Below are 24044 nucleotides of genomic sequence, written 5' to 3'. Positions count from 1 at the left end.
ATGTGTATATATGTAAGGTTTGAGGCACAGAAAATGACCACCAAGACATGTTAAAGTAAAGTTTATTCCCCAGTAATGAGCAGGACTCATTATGGAAGTAGAGAAATCAGAATTGAAGGAGTGGGGAGGGGGAAAGGACCCAGCCGGGCTGACACCTGGACATGGAGGGAAGCAGCACGTGGGCTGGTCTGGAAGTCTTTTCAGGGGAGGAATAGGAGAGGGTTGGACCCAGGGCGGAACAGGAAGGGGTGGGTTTCAGGGCACTTTGGCACACACTGATTGGTGGTTCAATGTCTTGGGGATGTCTGTGGCAGATGCCAGTAATGTCATAACTCCGCCCAGCAGTTGTGGGGGAGGGAGAATCTCACATTCCAGACTCTTTGATATATTATATTTAAAAAACTGAGAGCCTCGGCAGGGGTTCAGGGGCTTTGTCACCATCCACCTTGCAGATGCTTGCATCAGCTCTGGGCTTCCCCACTGCCTCGACCTAACAATATATACATTTAGAGACCTGTTGCAGGAAGATTCCTGCAATAGGGCTTCCTGCTGTGGTCGCTGCCCCGCCTCCTTCCCTCCCTTCTCCCCCACCCCACTTGCTTGCTTCTCTGCAGCTTCCCTCCCTTCTACAGCGCTTGGCTTCTTTCTACACTGTCTTCAGTCTTCACTCTGACCTGGATATGCAAATTTACTGTCATCTTGGTTGGGCTAATTTGCAATCTTGCCCTGATTAGCTGGTGGGCTTGGCTTGTGAGCATAGCGAAGGTATGACCAATTTGCATGTTTCTCTTTTATTAGATAGGATATTTTAAAGATATATTTATTTTTTGTACATATGTACGTGGTTTATTTCTAGTAAAATAAAGATGAAGGGAGAGGGAGAGAGATTAATAGTGAGAGAGAATCATTGATTGGCTGTCTTCTGAGTGCCCCCCACTGGGGATCGAGCCTGTAACCTGGCATGTGCCCTTGACCAGAATTGAATCCGGTACCCTTCAGTCCACAGGCCGATGCTCTATCCACTGAGCCAAACCAGCTAGGGCTCTAGTAATTAAAAAAAAAAATTCATTATTGATTAAGTTGTTACATATGTGTCCTTATTCCCCCATTACCACCCCCGACCCCCTCCACTCATGCCCTCACCCCCTATTGTCTGTGTCCATTGGTTAGGCTTATATGCATGCATGCAAATCCTTTGGTTGATTTCTCCCCTTTACCCCCACCCTCCCCTACCTTCCCTCTGAGGTTTGATGGTCTGATCGATGTTTCTCTGTCTCTGGATCTGTTTTTGCTCACCAGTTTATGTTTTTTTTTTATAGAAAATTTTAAACATATACAAAAGTAGAGCAGTGTATTGAAACCCCATATATGTATTACCCAAACTAAAATATTGTGAACATATAGCCAATTTAGTTTTTTTTATTACCCCTTTATTCCTCATTCCCACTTACCCAAAATTATTTATATTTTTGCCAAACATCATATGATTCTATTCATAAACACATTAGTTATAGTTATTTAACACAAGAAATATTAATGTGTTTTAGTAGAAATGCTGTAATCTTTATAGCTATTTGATGTTGAGATATTAACTGTAAATATTTGTTTAAATTTCTGTTGATCTTTGGTTCATCATATCAGGTTATAAATTAACCAGATGGGTTCAGATTCAGTCAGATAGTCTTCCAAATTGTTCCTGGCTTCTTCAGAAGGTCAGAACTGTTCGAATGCTGTTAATAATTATATTAAAAATTAGTATAACTTTTATGATAATTTTAACCAAAAGTCACAAATAATTTTTGTTTTTTCCTTTTGGGATTTGATTTAATCTTTCTTTATAGACACATAATTTGGTAAGCCTAATTTTTTAAAATCTTATTATTTTCCTTTATTCCTGGTAGTATTAAACTTTATATATGATGCCAATAAGCTGGGAGAGAATTGGGGACCTCACTTGCTCCTGGTTGAGGACTTGGTTGCCTAGTGATACTATGGAGAGGCAGAGTATGCCATGTTGTAGTGATGTTTTAGTCATGGAATAGCCCCTGCTCTTGGCTCTCCGGTAGCTGAGGGCAAATTAGGCAGTAAAAGGAGGTGGTTGGTGTGTTGGGATGCTACTTTCTGAGAACTGAAATATTCTAACTTCTGAATTAGTCCTTCCATATGTACTAGCAAAATGGGGGGTAAGCCTTAAGGACAGGGAATTCCTTATCTTGGATCTTACTGCTGGAGCTGTGGGCTGCCATGCATAAATGCTTTATTCACTCAGGGACTGGAAGAGCCACCTCTCTGTGGGGGGAGAGGCTCTGTGTCCATTCCTCACCATGAGTCGGGGTCCCTGCACGTTAATAGGCCAATGATGTTATATCCCAGCTCCCCTCTCCCATTTCCTTGCATCTGTGCAGCTGGCATGCCAAGAGCACCTGTCCTCCATGTGTTTCCTGTTCCCATGTGGTAAGCACACCTGGGAAGGACCACCCTCTGCCTTCTCTGTTGCCACCTTTCCACCTGTGTGGGCAGTCAGGTGGTCTCTCAGTGGCCAGAGGGAGAGTAGGAGGCCTCATGTAAGTGTTTCCCGGAGGCCTCTGTTCTACCAGTGACTACCAGGTCTGTTTTTAGAATATGGGAGACTTGACCAGTTATTACTAAAGCCATGCAACATTTTGCATTTGGCTGCCAGGTAGCATTCCTGGTTGGGTTTGTTCTATGACTGAGAACCCATGGTTAGTGGTAGGGGAGTTATGAGCACCAGGTTCCAAGGCCCCAAACCCAACCAATTCCTCATTTGAGGAATATAGGGACTTAGACATTGTGCAAGGTGTATCAGGGCTTTTACACTAAGTTACTTAGCATACAACCATCAACCCTTCAATTCGCAGGCTGATGCTCTATCCACTGAGCCAAGCCAGAGAAAGCTATTTCTTTGATTTTTGTTCAACTCCTTTTTGATATGTTGTAGCTAACGTGTTTCAAATTAGGGAGTTCATGTCAGTCAGTAGGAACATTTTCTCAGATTTTTACACTGTGAAGTATCCTGTGTCCTCCCACCATGGACCTATTTTCTTCTTTTGTGACATTGCTTCTCTGCTTCAAACCCATGCCAGTTAACTCTAGGTCCCCCATCCCCTTTTGTAATGTCCTCTCTTTTCTTTGCTCTTTTGTCCTGCATCTCCTCTGTGCCACATTGTTCCTGGTGTCTTGCCCTTTGTTGCTATTGATCAGGCCTATGCTTGATCATTTTAATTAAAATCATTGATCTCAGTCTTATTCACTCCCAATTGCTAGGGATCCCCCAGTTGCGACATTTCTATAAATCAGTTCTCAGGGTTCATGGCAAGGGAGCTCACTACAGCTAAAATTGTAGATCGGATGTCTCTTATAGGAGACCTCTGACAAAGCAAGAGCATGAGAGAGTTGGACATCCTTTAAGTATCTGATGCCTGCCACTGACCACTCACATCTCTATGGTTTTCACCCGATTCTGAGAAAGAAGGGCCTCAGGGTGCACTCTGTCAAACATAACAGAACCAGGCTATGTTGTACCAGAGGGACCTGATGTTATAGTATAGAAACCTCTCTTTCTAGGGAGCAGCCCCAACTAAGTTAATGATTGTCTGTGAAAGAAAAAACATATTTCAATTTATGCCACTCTCTGTGTTGGAACAGTGTATGGCAGTGTACATTATGGAAACAGAGTAGGAAGGTAGGTAATGTTGGGGGTCCCCCCTCCCCCAATGGCCACTATTTCATCTTTTAAGCACTTCTAGTATGTCTGGTGATGTTGAAGATGTCAGAAAAGAAACCGATTAGATTTAAACATCAAATAAAAACAAAGTCATCATGAAAGTTTGTCAAACCACTTACTCATCTGTTTGGTAATTTACCTTTTTCCTTGGTGCATTAGGTCAAATGCCTCATTGATTTTTTCAAAAGGCAGGGTATGGGTCACCAGTGCATCCAGGTTGAATTTCTTATTCTTGTAATCAGTAACCAGCTTTGGGATTGAATCTCTACCTTTGCAACCTGTAATTTGGCCAAAAGTTCAAATAAAGATGTGGTGGTTAACATGAAGAAGTAGATTAACCATTGTTTGTCGAATGAATGAAATTATTGGGTTAGATTGGCTTCCTCCAAATAGATTAAACCCCATATTTAACTTGTCTATACTTTTATTTACTTTAAGTTTTTCTTCATAGCAGAAATTCAAGATTAATTGTATTTCTGCATAAGTAATTATCTCTATTTGGTCCAAATTTGACTTTTGTTTCGGTTGGTTTATTTTAATGCAAATTGAACTTCTATTTGCAAGTTGTGGTAATCCTACTATACAAACTGTTTACTTTCAAGTAATTAATAGAATAGCATTTATGTAGTCTTAGATGTATTCTAAGCACTCAATATTTAAATAGGTTATGTTTCTTTCCTTTTAATAATTTTCAGTGTAACAATTTGAGTATTAGTATAGAGAAAATTAGAAAAAAAAATGATAGCACTAACCACCAAATAATGTTCCATTGATAGTACGGCCCATTATTAGCTCTATTGGAGAAATAGTCAATCCTTTATCACCAATGGCTACTCCAATGACAGTACACGTTCCCCAGCCTACTGTTGTGCAGTCCAGGGCTGCTTTCTGGAAGGTTAAACAAAAAAGACCAGCTGAATAAGTAGAAAGGTAGACCATGCCATCAGTGTGCGTATGTACTGGGTTTCAGGGAAAATTTATACACTCTGCATAAGAATAAAGGGAGCCAAGCTCATGAGGTCATAGTGTTATAGATTGACTATTGAGGCCTTGCTTCAGATAGAACATTCAATAAAATGTTGAGCTTCATAAAAAAAAGATATTAGAAAGAGAATATATTATTTCATCTTGTTTAATATTATAATTACTGGTATGCTGAACCTAGAATGTATATCATTGTCCATAAAAAATACACACATGAAGTTTGGAAAGATCTGTAAAAGGTATTATAAACTCAAAACAACAAATTTTTGACTATTTACCGAGTGTGTATTGTAAAAAGGTTGCAATTTCAGGGGCATAGAATAAAAATCTTTAAAATCATGAGAAGAGGGTGATTATTCACTAGAGCATGGGATGAGGCATATACGGCAAACTTAGTGCATTTCAATGTGGGATAAATGCAAAGAAAAGCCATTTAAAATAGAGGGCAAAACAGTTAAAATTACACTGGCTGCTTCTCATGAAACATTTTATCTGCCCCTCTCCAATTTTTTAAGCTCTTTGCAGTTAGGTGGTCTTATGTGACCAGTTCTGGCCAATTAATGGGCTTTGGGTAGAAGTGAAGTGTCATTTCTTGGCCAAAACAGAAAAGCTAGTGTGGAACCTGCCAGCTGTCCCTTCTCCTACTGCTACAGCCAGAGGGACTGCATGTTGAGATTGTGAAGCCACAAATTTGAACTTCCTTGATGGGTAACTCACCACATAGAAAACAGTGACAGTGGGGGTTGGGGGAGTTGCATTGATCTTTTCATGAGAGAAAAAAAGAATACTGTTATTTTATCCTACTGCAAGTTTGGGATGAAGATAAAATTTCCAAGCATTAAAAATGTAAATAAGTTTAAGAAAGCTATAAATTGTGGATAGCCATTCCACTTAGAAGCCCAATGGTAAATAGATAAACAGCTAAAATGTTTTGAGACAAGCATTATTCTATATAATAAAAGCCTAATATGCTAAGTGTCTGGTCATCTGCTTGGCCATTCAACCAACCAAAGCTAATGACATGTTAAGGCTTCTCAAGCACTTGCTATGTTGGCCCTGACTACCAGGGGGCAGAGGCTCCAGCTGGTAGGTTAACTTGCTGCTAGGGTCCAGCCCATCAGGACTGAGCGAGAAGGGCCAGACATGCCTTGGAGCCCTCCTAAGGTCCCTCCCTGGCCAGCCAACCTTTTGCTTTCCTCCTCAGACCCAATCCTGCACTGGTGGGGTCCCTTGGCCTGGCCTGTGCCCTCTGGCAATCCAGGCTGCGAGTCTCCCAAGTGCACAAATTGCATGCACTGGGCCTATAGTAGAAGAGAAATGTAAACTTTGTGCCATATCTGTTGCCATAGCCAGGGGGCAACTTTATTTTTTACCTTTTGGGGCAGTTTTTACTTTTTCAGAAGTTCCAATAGGAAGTACAGTTCTTTTTCATCCCTGATCATTATATAAAAGAAGGAATTTGAAGTACAGTAAATTCTCTCCATCTTCTCTCTCTCTCTCCATCTGTTACTAGTGACAGAAGACACAATGACCTAGAACTTTAAGAATATGTTTTGAAATTTTTATCTGATTATGTGCTTATTTATTGTTTTGAGAATTGGTAATATTTCTAAATATTAACTTCTGCTTTTTGCAATTTTTATATGGCAGTTTTATTTTTGTTTATATATACAACATAGATTCGTGTTGAGGGAAAAAGAGCACAAAGTACTACTGGTCATCTTAAGATAGCTGCTTACATTGATTTCTGTTTTTTTTTTAATTTTTATGTTTTTTTCTATTGCTTTTCCTACATTTCTGAAGTTTGCTCCAAGCAAGAATTTAACCTCCATAAAGATGACTTAGTTCAATGGGTATTATGTGCAAGTTCAGAGTTTTATTTAGTATCCTCTAATAACTTCTAATCAGAATTATTTTGAATTCTCAATATCTTATATAATTGTCAATTATTTTAACTTATATATCTTATATAATTGTTAATTATTTTAAGTTTCTAATTCTGTTTAGTTCTTTATGCTGCTTTAGGGCATGAAAAGTCATTGAAATCAGTTTCATAGCCATTAGTGGAATCTCTATTACAACCTAGAAATTTTTGCAATTAAATAATTGACACCTTTTAAAATTTGGTGTAATTCTATTCCATAATTTAAAATACATTTCTTGGTATAATAAATCAGGTAATAAAAGAACCTGCCAAGTTTCAGGTCAGTGTTTCTCAGCTTGAGAAACTTATACAAAAAATATTGGTTCCTGGGCCTCCATCTGGTACTAACAAACAACAACTCCCAGGCACTTGTAAAGCAGCGAGTGTTGAGAATATCTGTACTCTGAAAATAAGGTGAACAGGCTGAATGTCAATGTTTGTAAACAGTTTGAGCTTTGGAAAGAGTAGGAATGGATGTGGCACATTGCAAGCTCCAAGTGCCAAGGACCATTAAAAAGCAGGGCCTGACACAGAAGAGCAGTGCAGGACAAGGAGCTGTCAATGTGTGAATCTTCAGGAAGAGCTACATTTACCTAACAGATCCCCTTTCAAACAGCTCTGTTATTACAACGAAACCATTCTGGGAAGGGCGGCCTGTTCCTCTCAGCAGCTCTTGCTGGTCTCCCCTCTTCTGGGGAACTCACCAGTCAGGTGAGAAGCAGGGGGAAGAACCTGCAAAGCCAGCTCCTGGTGGAGGCATGGACTTTTATTATGGTTCCTTCCCTAGAGGAGGGTGTTAAGAGCCAGGCTGAGTGAAAGGGTAGCAAGATGCTGGGCACTCTGGCAAGCCAACTTGTCCATCTGTTGCCACATGTGCGGGTGGCTCTGCCCACTCTTAGGAGAATGGGATAGACAGAGGTAGCTTCTCAGACCCTGCAAGTCAGGGAGCCCGACCTGAGAGGAGAGGAAAACTGAATGATTAAAAATTGTAGTGTTTGCAAAGAAAATATGGACCATACTTTTAATTTTGCAGCATGTGTGCATTGAATATATTAAACATGTTAAATATTTACTTTGGACCTAATTTTGCAGCCAATTTTTGAGGACTGGCAGACAGAACTGGATTGTGTGTAGTTGCTGGCCTCTCCCTGCTCTACGAGTGGCTACCTCAGGCTGTTAGGGTGACACCAGCCACATTCTCTTTCTCCTCCTTTAAGTCTGCCTTTCCTGTTCTCATTGTTTTGCTCACTTCTTGCAGGCACAATTCCTTAAAAATTTTCACTTATAAGTTTCCTCTGAATTTCATGTGGAAGAATAAACAAATAATAATAACATAATAAATCTGTAATATTTATCAATAGACTAAATATTAATCATCACACACTACATTATATCCAATATATTATTAATAAACATTGCTTATTATCCTATCTAATAAAAGGGTAATATGCAAATTAACCATCACTCCACGACAAAAATGATGGCACACATAGCCATAAGATGGCTGCACCCCTTCCTCTCAGCCTCGCCAGAGTCCCCCAGTCTCGAGGAGGGCTGCCACTGAGAGCCTGCAGAGTAAGCGGCCTGGCAGCATGCTTCCCAGAGACACTCCTGACCCTTTATACAAAACAAAAACAAGTCCACTCCCCGCAGAGTGAACCTACACACAAACCTGCAGCCTGGGGTCTCAGCCTGGGAGGGGCCCACACGATCACTGAATGATCCCCTCCCAGCGGTGGCAGCCTGGGCTGGGGTCTCAGCCTGGGAGGGGTGGAAGGGGTGTGCACCCCCAGGCGTGATCCCCTCCGGGCAGCCTGGGGTCTCAACCACTGAGTCACACCAGCCAGGCAGATATGGAGGAATCTTAAATGTTTCTTTCATTTTTTTTTAAAAAAATATATATTTCATTCATTTTTTTACAGAGAGGAAGGGGAAGGAATAGAGAACTAGAAACATCTATGAGAGAGAAACATCGATCAGCTGCCTCCTGCACACTCCTCACTGGGGATGTGCCCCAACCACGGTACATGACCTTAATTGGAATTGAACCTGGGACCCTTGAGTCTTCAGGCTGATGCTCTATCCACTGAGCCAAACCAGTTAGGATTGTCCAATATGTTAAAGAAAAAAACCCCTATCTAATAAAGAGGGCATTTGGGGGTGATCGGGTAGTCAGAGGAGGGCAGTTGGGAACAATTGAGCTGGCAGGGGAGTAGTTAGGCATCGATCAGACTGGCAGGGAAGTGGTTAGGGGGTGATTAGACTGGCAGGCAGAAGCGTTTAGGGGCAATCAGGCAGGCAGGCAAGTAGTTGGGACCCAGCAGACCTGAATTGTGAAAGGGATGTTCGATTGCCTGTTTAGGCCCAATCCCTGTTGGTTGGCAGTTGGACATCCCCCAAGGGGTCCCAGATTGAAGAGGGTGCACTGGGCTTCTAGTATTAACATAATTTATATATATACAAATATGTGAATATTGACTATGAAGTGAATAAATATATTAATATATACATACAGTCAATGTTTATTAATGTTAATAAATATTACTTATGTGCTATTATAAAAAATATACATACCATGACTTCAGATCCACCTGCACAATCAAGTGCAAAATCCACACCCCCACCGGTCATTTCAATGATGACCTCCTGGACGGGTTTTTGTAGCTCTCTAGGATTGAGGCAGTCAGTGGCTCCAAGGGCTTTGGCCTTTGCAAACTTCTCACTGTTGATATCAACAGCTATGATTCTGGCAGCTCCTGCTACTTTACAACCCATTAAAGCAGAAAGGCCGACACCTCCCAGGCCAAAGATGGCACAAGTAGAACCTGGGGTAACCTGCAGGCAGGAAAATCATAAATTAAAGCAGCTGGTCCCCCCTTCTTTAAAGATACAGAGTGAGGTGGGGGCAGGAACATATGAAGGATTTCCTGTCATAAGACTAAGGGATTTAGCCACTTGGGGAAATTTACCAATGTAGAAATGAATGAATCACTGACTGAACTTGGAGAATCATTTGAGGGTCATTAGGATCATCAGTTTATAAGAACAAGCCCAAGTGGAAATAATTTCCTTGTTTTCATTTCCCCTTTAGTGGTATCAGAACAGAACCTGAAAGCTCACACACTGTAAAGGGCTTATTGCTTCCCTTTTAAATAGAACCACCCCCCCTCAGTCAATGGTGTCCCGCTTCACCAATGTTAAAATCTGGTCACCTTAGGTATATCCGACTGACAGCTTAGGCCTGCTTCCCCTGGGGAAGCAGTTGGACATCCTTAAAGCTGCAGCAGAGGTGGGAGAGGCTCCTGCCCCTGCCGCTGCGATTGCCAGCCATGAGCCTGGCTTCTGGCTGAATGATGCTCCTCCTGTGGGAGTGCACTGACCACCAGGGGGCAGCTCCTGTGTGGTCAGTGCGCATCATAGTGACCAGTCGTTCCACTGTTTGGTCGATTTGCATATTAGCCTTTTATTATATAGGATTACTGATACTTCCCTTTCCTTTACTTGGTCCTATCAGATTTATTTTTCTTCTTTGAACATCTCCTGAATTGGTTTAGTTGTTCCTCAACAGTGGGGATAACATGGGAATTTAGATAAGCTATGACTAGATTTAAAAGTAAACTGTAGCTGACTCTCTAGAGTTAACATTCCTGAAAAAAGATCATAGTAGTAGAAGGCGAGCATCTGTATGGAGTCCAGAAAAGGGGATGTGTTTAACCCCAAGAGCAATAATCCTTCCTTGAGAGGCCAGTGCCATCTACAGGAGAATGTGCTTTGACTGCCAAGGTCACATAAGCTGTTAACATTACCCAACTAACACCCTTCTCCCAGGAGCCTTCGTATTGTAGCTTGTCTTCCCATATACTTTTAATTTATATATATATATATATATATATATATATATATATATATATATTTGATTTTTTATAGAGAGGAAGAGAGAGGGATAGAGAGCCAGAAGCATGGATGAGAGAGAATCATCAATCAGCTGCCTCTTGCACACCCCACACTGGGGATATGCCGGCAACCAAGGTACATGCTCTTGACCAGAATCGAACCTGGGACCTTTTAGTCTGCAGGCCGACACTCTATCCACTGAGCCAAACCAGTTTCAGCGAACACTTTTAATTTTTATTAATGAGTGAATAAGTGAATGAATGAATGAATGAACAAATGATATTTTATTTTATTTTATATATTTTTATTGATTTTTCGCAGAGATGAGGGAAGAGAGATAGAGAGCCAGAAACATCGATGAGAGAGATACATCGACCAGCTGCCTCCTGCACACCCCCACCGGGGATGTGCCCACAACCAAGGTACATGCTTTTGACCGGAATCAAACCTGGGACCTTTCAGTCCGCAGGCCGATGCTCTATCTACTGAGCCAAACCGGTTTCAGCGAACAAATGATATTTTAGAGGGAGGCAATATACTGATGGCCAAGATTAGCATCCCTGTGTGCTTGGCCAATATAATTCTCAATGAAAAGTCAGACCTAGATATTCTGGTTACTAAATCATCTTCTTATTTTCATTAGGATGACTTTGCTTCCTTGAAACCCAACCACTCTAGTCAATCTGATAAAAAGAAATTTTTGTTGCAAAACTGAGGGCAGAATTTCACCAAGATGTTTTAAGGATTGTATATGAACCTAGTTTTGTTCATTCATTCACTGAAAGATTGTCACATCCCTACTGTGTGACAGGCACAGGGTTAGGCTCCAGAAACATCACAATGAACAAGAGAGAGTTCGTGCCTTCAAGGAGCAAATAGTTTCATAGGAAGGAGAAGTAATGGGGAATTCCTCCCTAGGGTGATAAGTAGACTGGAATAAACACGGTACTTTGGGGAAAACTGCGAGGGGCACCTAATTCATGCCCAAAGGACTGGAGTAGTTTTCCAACAGGACGTGGCAAATACGAAAAGCCAGCCAGAAGAGGTGGAGGGAGCTGCTCTCCAGGCAATGTTGATGGGAGCAAGGTGTGCAAAGCCCAGAGGCCATAGTGACCGGAGGCAAGGCTGGGCAGGGAAAAGGAGGGAGAACCACTGCTGCGTGCTTAAGGAAAAGAGGAATAATGGAAGGGGGATGAAATAGTCATATGTGCTCTTTAGAAAGACCAATTTTAGTTGCAATTTGGAGTCAAGGGATGAACTCTGATGTTAAAGAGATTTAAGTTAGGAGATTGTCTGAGGGATACTGACATCTCTCTAATCTCTTGAGTTAAACAGCTTTGAAAAGCTTATAAATTCTAACACGGGACTCAGGGACACATCTGTCCACCATTAGGGCTGCCATCTGAGAACCTGCACTGGAAACACAAAAGGATAGGGTGAGAAGCAGAGATGAATTACTACAGTTTAGGGAGGAATCTGTTCCCTCAGGGAGAAAGTAGGCGTGGCCACGAGGGGGTGGGTGGGGTCTCTGCAGTTTCTATTGTCTCTTGACTGGGTCTGCTGTCCCAGGATGAGGATTCATATTTAGGGGACATATTTACAGGCTGTATTTAAATTAGGGATGACCTATAATATAACATACTAGTATAGGGAAAGAAATTGACATGAATTGGTGCCAACTGTATTCCAGCTACTGGGCCAAATGTCTTACCTATGCAATACAATTTAGTTTTCCCACAGTAATTAGTAATATACAGAATATTGTTATACAGAAGTAGAAGTAAAGAGGTTAAATAGCTTGCCTAAAACCACAGGGATGATAAACACAGAGCCAAGGTTGGAAGATAATTCTAGCTGCTTTATCACGCTGCCTCCTAATAATTTCTGTTTTATAGAACCTGGTGATTAACCATTTTACCTTGGCAGTGTTGATGGCAGCTCCATAGCCAGTTGAAAATCCACATCCAAGCAGACAGACTCTCTCTAAATTTGCATCATCATCTATTTTGGCAAGATTAGTATCTGATACGACAGTGTACTGAGAGAAGGTACTGGTCCCTAGGAAATGGTAAACTGGTTTTCCTTTGCAGGTAAACCTGCTGGTTTTGTCTTCCATTAGTTCTTGCTGAATAATAGGATCTTTGAATTGACTAGAGATTTTAAAAAAGATACAAAAAAGAGAAAGTAAATGGATCACTGATTACTTTCCTAAAAAAATAATAAGGCATTTTGTATTAGTTATAACAATTTTAAGATATGAAAAAATTGAGAAAATCACTGGGAACTTTTTGCATATATATATATATATATATATATATATATATATATACTCACACACACACATACACACACATACATATATATATACAAACAAACACATACACACATATGCCATATATATATTCCCCAAAAATGTATACATACTTTAACAATTGATAACTCATGTAATTTTCACTCCTTTTCAGGTTTAACTAATTTGGAATAATGGGTGAAGCCAGACTAAGCTTTGAGCAAAGAAAACTTATTCTAAAGTGCTACTAGACTTTTTTAATGGGGATAAATAAAAGGTAAAGTTTATGGTACAAAACTAACAACAGTAAATGAATTGAGGGCATACAAATACTGACAAAATGATTCTTGATGTTTGCAATTCTTGATGATTGCTTTGCATCAGCAGTGTCTGGACCAGTATGTTCATCAGTTTGAAAACAGGCATTGACAAAAAAATATTAATTTCTGTAGATTCTTTTAAATTTTGCAAATAAACTGTATGATAATAAACACTGACTTTATAATCATTCAAAGTTTGTATAAATTTTTGTCATTATATATAATATAAAAACATAATTTTAATATATTTATTGTATGTAATATATGATGACATAGTAAGTATGCAATATAAATAATACATAAAATATAATATGTATAATACATAATATAATCCTATCTAATAAATGGGTAATATGCAAATTAACCATCACTCCATCACAAAGATGGTGGTGCCCATAGCCACAAGATGGCAGTGTCCAGTCCTCTCAGCCCCACCTGAGTCCCCCAGTCCTGTGTGTGGGGCAGCTGCTGAGAGAGGGCAGCATGAATGGCCTTGTGGAATGCTTGCTTCATCGCCGTGGTGATGAGGCAAGCCTTCCGTGCCTGGTCCTGGAAGGGCCTCTGGGCTGTAGAGAGCCTCTGGGCAGTGGGTGCACAGATTTGTGCATAGGGCTACTAGTGTGATATAACAGACATAATAGTCAGGGGTCATCTAAAGATCATAATGATAACAATAAACTTAAAATTTTTATTTATTTTTTAATCTTTATTATTGAGAGTATTACAAATGTCTCCCTCTTTCCCCACTTGTCCCCCACCACTGGGTTCCAACCCTGCCTCCAGGCTTTTACCACGGCTATTATCTCTGTTCATGGACAATGCATATATGCATATAAATTCTTTGATTAATTTCTTACCTCCCCCCAACCCATTCCCTCTGGGAATTGTCAGTCTGTTCTCTGATTCCATGTTACTGGTTCTATTTTATTTATCAGTTTATTGTATTCATTAGATTCCACATGTAAGTGAGATCCTGTGATACTTGTTTTTCTCTATCTGGCTTATTTCACTTAGCATAATACTCTCCAGGTCCCTGGATACTGTGTGAAAGGGTCAGAGATCTATTTATTTATTTATTTATTACAGCTGCATAGTATTTTATTGTATGAATATACCACAGCTTTTTTATCCACTGATGGGCACTTGGGTTATTTCCAGATCTTAGCTACTGTAAATAATGCTGCTATGAATATAGGGGTACCTATATTCCTTCTGATTGGTGTTTTGGGATTCTTAATATATATTCCTAGACATGGGATCCCTGGGTCAAGTGGCAGTTCCATTTTTAATTTTTTTTGGAAAACTCCACACTGTTTTCCATAGTGGCTGTATCAGTCTGCATTCCTACCAGCAGTGTATAGGGTTTCCTTTTCTCCACATCCTCGACAGCACTTATTTGTTGATTTGTTGATGTTAACCATTCTGGCAGATGTGAGGTTCTATCTCATTGTCGTTATAATTTGCATCTCTCTAATGATTAGTGATGCTGAGCATTTTTTTCAGATGTCTTTTGGCCGTTTGTATGCCTTGTTTGGAAAAGTGTGCATTTGGATCTTCTTCCCGTTTTTTAATTGGATTGTTTGTCTTCCTTTTGTTGAGTTATATGAGTACATTATATATTTTGGGAATTAACCCCTTAGCCAATGTATCATTGGCAAATATAGTCTCCCATACAGTGTGTTCCCTTTGCATTTTGAATCTAGTTTCTTTTACTGTGCAGAAGCTTTTTAGTTTGATGTAGTCCTGTTTGTTTATTTTTTCCTTTGTTTCTCTGGCCTTAGGCAAGGTATCGATGAAAATTCATTTGTGCTCTTTTCAATTGTTTGCTGAAATAAACAATGCTGATATGAACATTCTAGCACATGTCTCCCTGGGTGATTTTGCAAAAGTTCCTTGTACATACCTGAGTAGAATTGTTGGGTAGAAATATGCATGTCTTCAACTTCATTTGTGTTTTGCCAATGTACTGCCCAAAATATTGGTACCAACTTATAGTCTTACAAACAGTGTGTAGAGCTTACCTGAGCTTTGCACAAAAATTTGTGAGTGGACTTAGACAGAACTTGCATTTTTTACATTGAGGCATGTAGAGAGGAATCACTTTGTCACCTAGAAAAAAAGGCCATATGTTGGATGCCTATAAACGTTACTTGTAAATGTTACCTATAAATAATTTCTACCAGATGAATCAGTGGAAAACACCATTCCTTATGGTATACATTTTATGTTCAGCATAGTATAAGTGGCAAAACATTTTGTTACCCTAAAACAGTGGTTCTCAACCTTTCTAACGCCGTGACCCTTTAATATAGTTCCTCATGTTGTGGTAACCCCCAACCATAAAATTATTTTCGTTGCTACTTCATAACTGTAATTTTGCTACTGTTAATGAATTATAATGTAGATATTTATTAAACTGTAATTTTGCTACTGTTAATGAATCGTAATGTAGATATTTATGAAGTAGCAAAGAAAATAATTCTATGGTTGGGGTCACCACAACATGAGGAACTGTATTAAAGGGTCGCGGCCTTAGAAAGGCTGAAAATCACTGCTTTAAAAGATTGCTGATTTTCCCAGGTATTACCTATATTCTTCCCCCGCAGCCCTGCCTCCTGCTGGGCACTCAAGCAACAAGTCTATATTGATACCATCAGGTGAAGAGTCCTACCTGAGACTCTGCTGTCTTTGTAGCTCTCTATATCATAACTGTTATTTACTACATTTCTAAACACCCATGTGGAATAGGATGTCCTCATATAACAGGAGAGAGGGGCAGTGACAGACTAGATATGGAGAGTATATGTTAAACCATCACCACTGTGTTTCACCATTTGTTTTACTGTTAAGTTTCACATCTTCTACTTTTCATTCAATTTTGATTTTAAAATGGCTCTATCCTCTCACTAGGGGCCCGGTGCACAAATTTTGTGCACCGGGTGTGTGTGTCGGCGAGTCCCTCAGCCCAACCTGCCCTCTCTCACATACTGGGAGCCCTTAGGGGATGTCCTACTGACATTAATCCTCTACTATGTAAATGAAATGACCATATTTCCCAGATTTTACCAGACAATTCTGACTCAAGTATTCTGTCTCATTGTTAGACTGTGATAGATTGGGTTCTCACTTTTGCTTTGGAAAAGATGGTCCCTTATGTAAACATAGATCAATATAGCATGCAGAGCCAGGAATCTATCAGGAATTATTTCTGAAATATCCTGACATTCCCACTTACTGGATTGAGAAAATAAAATACCTGGTTTGCAATTGGTCACTCCTGGCCCAACACTTTCCACAATACCTGCCCCCTCATGGCCAAGGATCACTGGGAACAGAGCCTTTGTAAATGCAGGATGGAGAAAATGGGCATCAGAATGGCACAGAGCAGTGGCGATCATCTACAAAGCAACCAGATACTTGAGTTGTTTCTGTAATTATATCATTGGGGTTGTTAAGTGGGTAATTTTAGGATAATTTCACTGTCATCCTGAAACTTTACAGCACTCTTAGAACTCAATAAATACATAATGCTTAAAAAACACACACCAAGTTAAGATATGTTAGCATCTATTCTTTCCCTCTTATACAAGTCTAGTTTTTTGGCTTTTACTATCATTGGAAAATCATAAAGAGAGATAAAATTGGCAGTTACTGTCTCCAGGAGAGGAGAAATCAAAGGCAATAGGAAAAATTTAAACAAAGTCTAATAGGCAGAGGAAAGTCTAATAGGGAGAGGAGTGGAGAGAACACAGGTTTCTAGGCCTTGTTCAAATTTTGTTGAAATGACATGAAATAAAACAGAGGAAATTAAAATTTTATAGTTAACAGTGAGAGGTCAAGTAAAAGATTGTCTAAATTAATTACTGCTGTATCTATATTCTTCTTCAAGATTCTGCTCATGAGGGTATCCCATTCATTCTCATGTATAAGCCCTTTCCGTGGCGGTTGGAGAAAAAACATAGCCTGGGCAGCCAGCTCTGGGGAAATGGAGATGTGACCCCAACTTGCCATCGATGATCTGTCCACTCATCGTGGGCTCTTCTCCCTGCCCACCCACTGCCTTCCCTTCATCTGCACCCAAGACCTGTGCTGCCTCGAGCGGCTCTTCAGGTTTTCCTTTCCCTTATTTTGAACTAAATTATCTTTCTTCCTTTTAATAACACTTTCTAATAATTGGCAAGAGGAAAACAAAAAGAAAACACAGCTAATTGTAATCCAATGGGAATTTCTTAATCTGATTCTTAAGGTTAATGATTAATGTTAAGGTACTTTAGTTAAATTTTAAGCCCTTTATTAATGACTACTGATAAATAATTAATGATTTACCTTCCTGGAGATAAGGCATATTTGTATCTGAACCTAAAGAGACAATCATCCACACTGAGAACAGCAGGCAGCACTTCCCAGTCACATCACACAGGTTTGACCTGACAGAGCCAAGTCTGCACCAAGTCAGTGCCTACTGTGTGCCCTGCCCAGGGAGAGTCCCCACTCACCTGGATTCGAACTTCATGTGCCTTGGGGGGAGCTACCTCCACCTCTTCTATGCAGAGGGGCTTGTTTGCTTCCCAGGCGATGGCTGCTTTGCATTTAATAACCTGGGAGACAGAGAGGGACAGAGTGAGAGAAGAGGAGAGAGAAGGGAGAGTTTGGGGTGGAGGACGGGAGGAAGGGAGACAGAAAGAGAGAATATTACGGGGGAAAATTAAAAAGCATGTTGATACCATAACTTGTAGCTGGATGTTTTACTGGTATATAATTATTTTCTAGAAAAGGGATTAATGAAAATAAGAAACCATGATCTACATCAGAATCATTGCATTCTATTTTTTTCTAAAAGAGTAGATTATTGATTATTTAGAGAGAGGAAGGGAGAGAATCATAGATCTGAGAGTGATCAATTGCCTTCCACAGGCCCCTCTTCAGGAATCAAACAGGCAACACTTTGGTGCAAGGGATAACGCCCAACCACATGAGCCACACTGGCCAGGGTGCCCTGTTAATTTTTTGAGAAAAACAGGTGCATTAAAGTTTACCTCAATATAATGCTTTGATCTTTCCCCTCTTCAGTAGCAGAGGGAATAAATTTATAGGGTTTGGCCAATAAGTATTTGTTGACGGATGGATTTATTGTCAGCTCTGAATTAACTGAGTTCCTTATTGCTAGATTACAGATGTGATTTTACATGTTTGTTACTCATGGTATGATCCCCGCTAGGATCAGAAGTTATTGACAACACCAGGGAACTTGTTAGAGCTACAAACCCTGTCCCAAATTCCCTTAATCAAAATTTGCATTTGAACAAGATCCAGGTGGTTCATATGCACATAAAAGTTTGATAAGTGAGGTTTAAATAATTAGTAAGTTTATCAGTAGAATAAATAAAAAATTTAAAAAAATTGGTCACTGCAAAAATTTTGGGTAAAAATGTATAAAAGAAATTAAATAGTATTATATAAACTTATTTTATAAATTAAGCAAGATTCTATAATTAAAATTTTATTTAGCCTCTTAAAACATTTTAATTGAATTCTGAGAGGATAGGAGAGGGAGAGAGACATAGAAATATCAATAATGAGAGAGAATCATTGATTGTCTGCCTCGTGCACTCCTCCTAGGGTTTGAGCCTGCTACTGGGCATTTGACCTGATGAGGTTTGGAACTGTGACCTCTTGGTTTATAGGTCAACACTCAACCAGTGAGCCACACCAGCTGGGCTTGCCTCTTTTTTAAAAATATATTTTATTGATTTTTTACAGAGATGAAGAGAGAGGGATAGAGAGTTGTTAAAAACATCGATGATAGAGAAATATGGATTAGCTACCTCTTGCACACCCCATACTGGGATGTGCCTGCAACCAAGGTACGTGCCCTTGACCAGAATCGAACCTGGGACCTTTCAGTCCGCAGACCGATGCTCTACCACTGAGCCAAACCGGTTTCGGCTGAACCTGGGACCTTTTAGTCCACAGGCCAACGCTCTATCCACTGAGCCAAACTGGTTCCGGCTGGGCTTCCCTCTTAATATTATATTTTTAGTTTTAAATATAAGCAATATTGAAAGAAAGTAGAAAGAAACAAACATATATTTTTCCATTCTAATACTTCTATTTTTTTCTTTTGATGTAATTTTCCTAGTCTTTGACAACATGAATACATATTTTTGACAGTTATGTAATTTTGAATTATTTTTAAAAATATCACTAGTATTATTTACAGGTACAATATATATTTATTATAGGAAGTTTCAAAATACAAACAAGAAGAAAAGAAATAAAATCCACCTGCAATTTTGTGAGATAAATCCTTTGAATTATCCCCCCAAATGGGATCTTATTGTATGTGATACTTTTAATCTACTTTTTCTACTTATTAATATATTAATAATATTTTCCATATTGTTCTCTAACACTACTTTTAACAAATGCAAATTCTATTTTATGGTTAGAGTACAGTTACCCAAATCTCTCTCTTCTTTTGACAATTATAAATATTTAATTTGACACCCTGCTGTAAGCATTATGGCCAGTCTACAATAATTTTATAAGTAAATTTCTAGCATGAAGGGGTACTTTGGGTCAACTTTAAATGAATGCATTCAGAGGTTACCTTAAATGGAAGCAAAAGTATACAAATAAAGAAGATCTGAACAAAGAAATAGTACAAGTACATTTACTTACTTTGCCCGTGGTGCCCATTTTTCTTTGGGAAACTCGCCTTGGAAACTCGTTTCTGATTTAAGACGTGCTTTCAGTTCTGTCCCGGTGCTCTCTCTGTATCCTGGATTGAACTGCCATTGAATAAATGCCATCCCTGCTCTTTTATTCTCCAATCACTTTCCTTTTTTTATATCTATTTATCTCTGCTCATATTTCATCACGTCATTTGTGTTATCGTATTTCAGCTGCAAACAGCCTTTGCTCCCAGACATTATTTGGAGGAGATTTTTGTTTACTTTATTCTCTTTTATTGAAAAATATAATTTTTTAAAATTACTTTTTTGATTAAGGTATCACATATTTGTCCTCATCCCCCCCCCCTCCATTCCCATCCCAAACCCTTTCCCAAGCATGAAAAATATAATTTGATAGGTAAAAGTTTATTACACATACAGATGAGTTAACACAAAATTATAAAGGACATTTCCACTGCTCCAGAATCCTTCCTGTACCCACCCTTTTTATGTACCACCCTAATAATTATTTCCTTGCACTTCTTTGTAATTTATGCTTCTCTGTAAGTATTGTTTAGCTTTACTTATTAAAAACTTTATAAGAATGAAATCTAAGTGTATGTATGTCTTCTCTCAATTCCATGTTTTTGAGAAACCCCCCACATTGCATGTAGCTGTTTATTCTATTATCATTTATTTTCCTTTCTTTTTTCTTTCTTATGATGAATTAAGGGTTGCATAAAAAAGTTTTCTTAAGGAAAATTCAGGACTAATATGCAAACAGTACCCACTATTATGCCAAGCAGAGGTTTCGGGTCTCTGGCTGTGCTCAGCAGAGTAGACCCTGGATGCCTGTAGGCAAGTACCTGGTGCCCCGTCTGAGCTTATGGAGCCGTGGCCACTGGTGCTGTGGGCCAAAGCTCCCCTGGAACTCTTGCTGGGCTGTTGGTGGGAAATGGAGTGTCCCACAGAGGCTGTTAAATATTTTGAGAAGGTGTGGAAGTACTGTATCTTCAACTTTGATCGAGAAGACCAGAGTGTTTTTACAATATGGCTTTGCTTACCAGCAAGGGTGTATCAGTGTTTTCATTGGGCCACAACCGTGCCTATGCTTGGAATTGCTGGACTTTATAATTTCTGATAATCTGTGGGCGTGGAGTGATAAATAATTGCTTTTAATTTTTAGTTCTGTGATCATTAATGAGAATAAGCACCAGTGGTGTACTGGAGCCAGCTCATATTGATTTTTGGTCTGCTTATTCTATTAACTAAGATATTTAAAAATAATTACTATAAGTTTGTTCATATAGTCACTGAAGCTATTTTTTTCCCATTGATTTTTAGAGAGAGTGGAAGGAGGAAGGTAGAGACATCAATGTGAGAGAGACACATCGATTGGTTGCCTCCTTAATTCACCCCATCTGAGTCCGGGCACCAAACCTGCAAACCTAGGTCCGTGCCCTTGGCTGTGAATCAAACCCATGACCCATTTTGTGTGCTGGCCAAAGCTCTAATCACAGAGCCACACCAGCCAGGGCCTTTTCCAACTTTTTGCTTTGCATACTTTGAGGCTTGCTATTAGTTCATGCAAGTGTTCCTTGTACGTATTTTTAAAAGTTTGACAATGTATTTTGCCTTCTCTGTCAGCGTGTTTTTCTTTATACCATTTCTTTTTAATCCCATAATATTCCACTATCTCGTCCAGACTTTAAGTAATATTTTATTGTAGAATAATTAAAATTTTCTAGTATACTATTTGGAAGTATATTTATACTCTTTGCTTCCACTTTCTCACCTCCTCATTTCATTTCTTAACTTCTTTTTCATTCCTATCTTTTAATTAAAACTGTTTTCTTGCAAATTGTTAGTGGTTTCGTTTGTAACAAAGGATTTTAAAAAAATTTCTCTGTAACATTTAATTTTTCTAGCCTTTTTTATATTTTCATGAATTCTTTCCCTCCGTGGCCAGCAGCGACAGTGGATGGGTATACAATGACGTGTGTAGTCACCTGAACTTGTGTACTATTTTTGGCCATGTATCAACAGAAAGGAGGAAAAGTCTTCATTTGTGACTGGATCACAGACGTTTGCAATGCGCTACAACTTAAAGAGACATTCGAAGCAGCTTAAAGAAGTGGGCTTTCTTGGGGTAGGATGTAGGTGCTGTTGAGAGCAAAACATTTTCGGTCAGACTCAGACCCTCCAAGACCTGAAGACTTCTCCAAGTTCTCAGTGTTAGTAAGGTTATTTGCAGGGCAGGGCAGGGGCATGCTGAGCTGCCCTCAGGGAACAGAGGTGCAGAGCAGAGCAGAGTTGGCATCTGGCTCAGACTTGGGGAGATGGAGAAGGAGAGTGCCACTCCCTGTTGGCAGAGGCATCCCCGATAGGGCATGCCCTATGCTGAGCCCTCAGTTTTTGTCAAAATACTCTTTGTGATGACTAGAGAGGAGGCAGCCAGCAGTGGCAGCCCGCTGGGGCCTAGGCCCTTCTCTGATTCTAATGTAGACAGCAGGTTGAATAAAATCAATATACAAGCCATTTTCTATTCCGAGGCAGGAGGGTGAAGGGCCCCAGAGACAACTGTGCTTGAACAAAGTGTTGAGAATAAACAGCACACCAGATGCAAAAACAAATGACTACTTGGCATTGAAGTTAATCATTTTTCCATGCTTAGCTGTCCATTGTTTCATTAGGACTCTAAGAATTCTGCCAGAGGCTGAGGGTTGAACCCGCTGCAGGAGAGCCCACTCCCACTGGGATCACAGTTTGGAAGACAAAGAACACGTTTGATAGCGCCTATCCCCTCTGCTTGTAGCAGGCAGGGACCCTGAAGGAAAGACAGGCTGCCCACCTCATGAGGCTGCTTCTCAGTGTGAAAATCAGAGTCTCATGAGAGCCTTTTGATACACATGGCAGCTGTGACTGCAGAGATAGGCTGGGGATGTAGCTCACCTTCCTGGCTGATCTTAACTCATGAGGCGACTGGACGAGGTAAAAACATGACATCTCATCTCCTGGTTTCCCGAGGTCTGTCGAGGTCTGCTGATCCACGGGACTCCTGTCTGATCTAGTGGCTTCAGTCCTAGGGGAGCCTAAACTGCAGCAGAAGAAACCTTAACTAGGAAGGGAGCTCTGGTGTGTGTGTTGGAGAAGAGGGTTTGAAAGAGACTCTATATCTAGGGAATAGGGCAGAAGCCATATCCCACGAGGGCTCAATCTTAACCCAGGTTCTAGGAGAATTAGGAAGGAGTAGGGCAGAGAAGTGGGTAGAGAGGGATTGGTGTCACAAATCCCTGCTGGACCTTGTCTTTATCTCATCTACTTCTTGAAGGAAAGAAACAATGATACTCATTGGTAATAACTACACACTATCTCCTCTTTTGGCGAGTGGAATAGAAGCCAGTTTTATTGTTTAATACCATAGCTGCCTCCTAGGGTGCATGGATCCTGGTAATTAATGACTCTCCTTTTCTTTCAAGCCCCTTTTTCTTTCTGCTGAATTTTAGATGGCTTGGCTAGGAAGCCAAGTGACACAAACTGCTGAGAGCTAAATTGTCTTGGTCAAATAAAAAAGAACTTAAAGTTCCTTTGGCAATCCATGAGAGAAGAGGTGAGTGACATAGAAGCATAAGTGATGGTTTGAGGCTGGGTTATATAAGGTGAAATGCCAGTAGAAGTATCTCTGGGGTGAGTAATACTAAGAATGAAGTACTTAGTGTTTAACTGGGATATATTTAAGTTAATGTAATCAAGTCCCCTTCCCCCCCATCAGCTGGCTTTAACCTGAATGTACAATAAACTCATGATTGGTAAATTTTATTTCTTTGGTGTGAAATGAGTGGGGTTTCATGGGGATGAGAGACATAGTGTGCAAAGAATCAGGGGCCCAGAGGTAAGGGCAACTATGAAAATGGGAGTATCTTGGGGTGACTGTTTGAAGGATTTGGAATTAGGTGATTCAAATCAACCCTAAACTAGCTCTAACAGGGAGCTGTTCCTGGGTGAGACTGGGTGACAAAGGATCAATTTTGATGAGGTGGTGAGAGCAGAAGTCAGATATGAGCCCACTAAGGAATGAATCAGAGGCAAGACCATAGACACAGCGCTGTGTGGATAATCCTTTAAGTCATGGAAGTTATACAGGATGCAATTTAGTTGGTGAAAATATGCCACGGATCTTGTGTTCATTACATTGTCCTTAAAGTAACATGAC

The 24044-nt window shown here is 39.9% G+C and overlaps 2 protein-coding genes across 2 annotated transcripts in view; both read right to left on the bottom strand.

Moving 5' to 3' along the window:
- The window catches only part of LOC311621063 (uncharacterized protein), an 82333-nt gene that overhangs the window by 42849 nt on the left and 15440 nt on the right, over positions 1-24044 (bottom strand). The gene's annotated exons all lie outside the window — the stretch shown is intronic.
- On the bottom strand, positions 46-24033 carry LOC311628188 (all-trans-retinol dehydrogenase [NAD(+)] ADH4-like). The gene is made up of 9 exons (XM_084895161.1): positions 19839-24033; positions 17654-17755; positions 16414-16555; positions 15179-15266; positions 12466-12697; positions 9228-9488; positions 4498-4633; positions 3885-4023; positions 46-1730 (listed from the first exon to the last, which is right to left on the bottom strand). The coding sequence occupies exons 1-9, from the start codon at positions 19854-19856 to the stop codon at positions 1706-1708; spliced, it is 1143 nt and encodes a 380-aa protein (XP_084751287.1). The 5' UTR covers positions 19857-24033; the 3' UTR covers positions 46-1705.

Source organism: Pipistrellus hanaki (assembly GCF_964339955.1).
Source record: "Pipistrellus hanaki genome assembly, chromosome: 1".
Classification (NCBI taxonomy): Eukaryota; Metazoa; Chordata; class Mammalia; order Chiroptera; family Vespertilionidae; genus Pipistrellus; species Pipistrellus hanaki.
This window is presented reverse-complemented; position numbering and strand designations above follow the sequence as displayed.

Excerpts from the sequence above, each read along its gene's own strand:
- LOC311628188 (XM_084895161.1), bottom strand. Across the intron at positions 9,489-12,465 it reads CTGCCATCAACACTGCCAAG|GTTACCCCAGGTTCTACTTG; the intron begins GTAAAATGGTTA and ends TCCTGCCTGCAG. Across the intron at positions 1,731-3,884 it reads CTAATGCACCAAGGAAAAAG|CATTCGAACAGTTCTGACCT; the intron begins GTAAATTACCAA and ends AATTATTAACAG.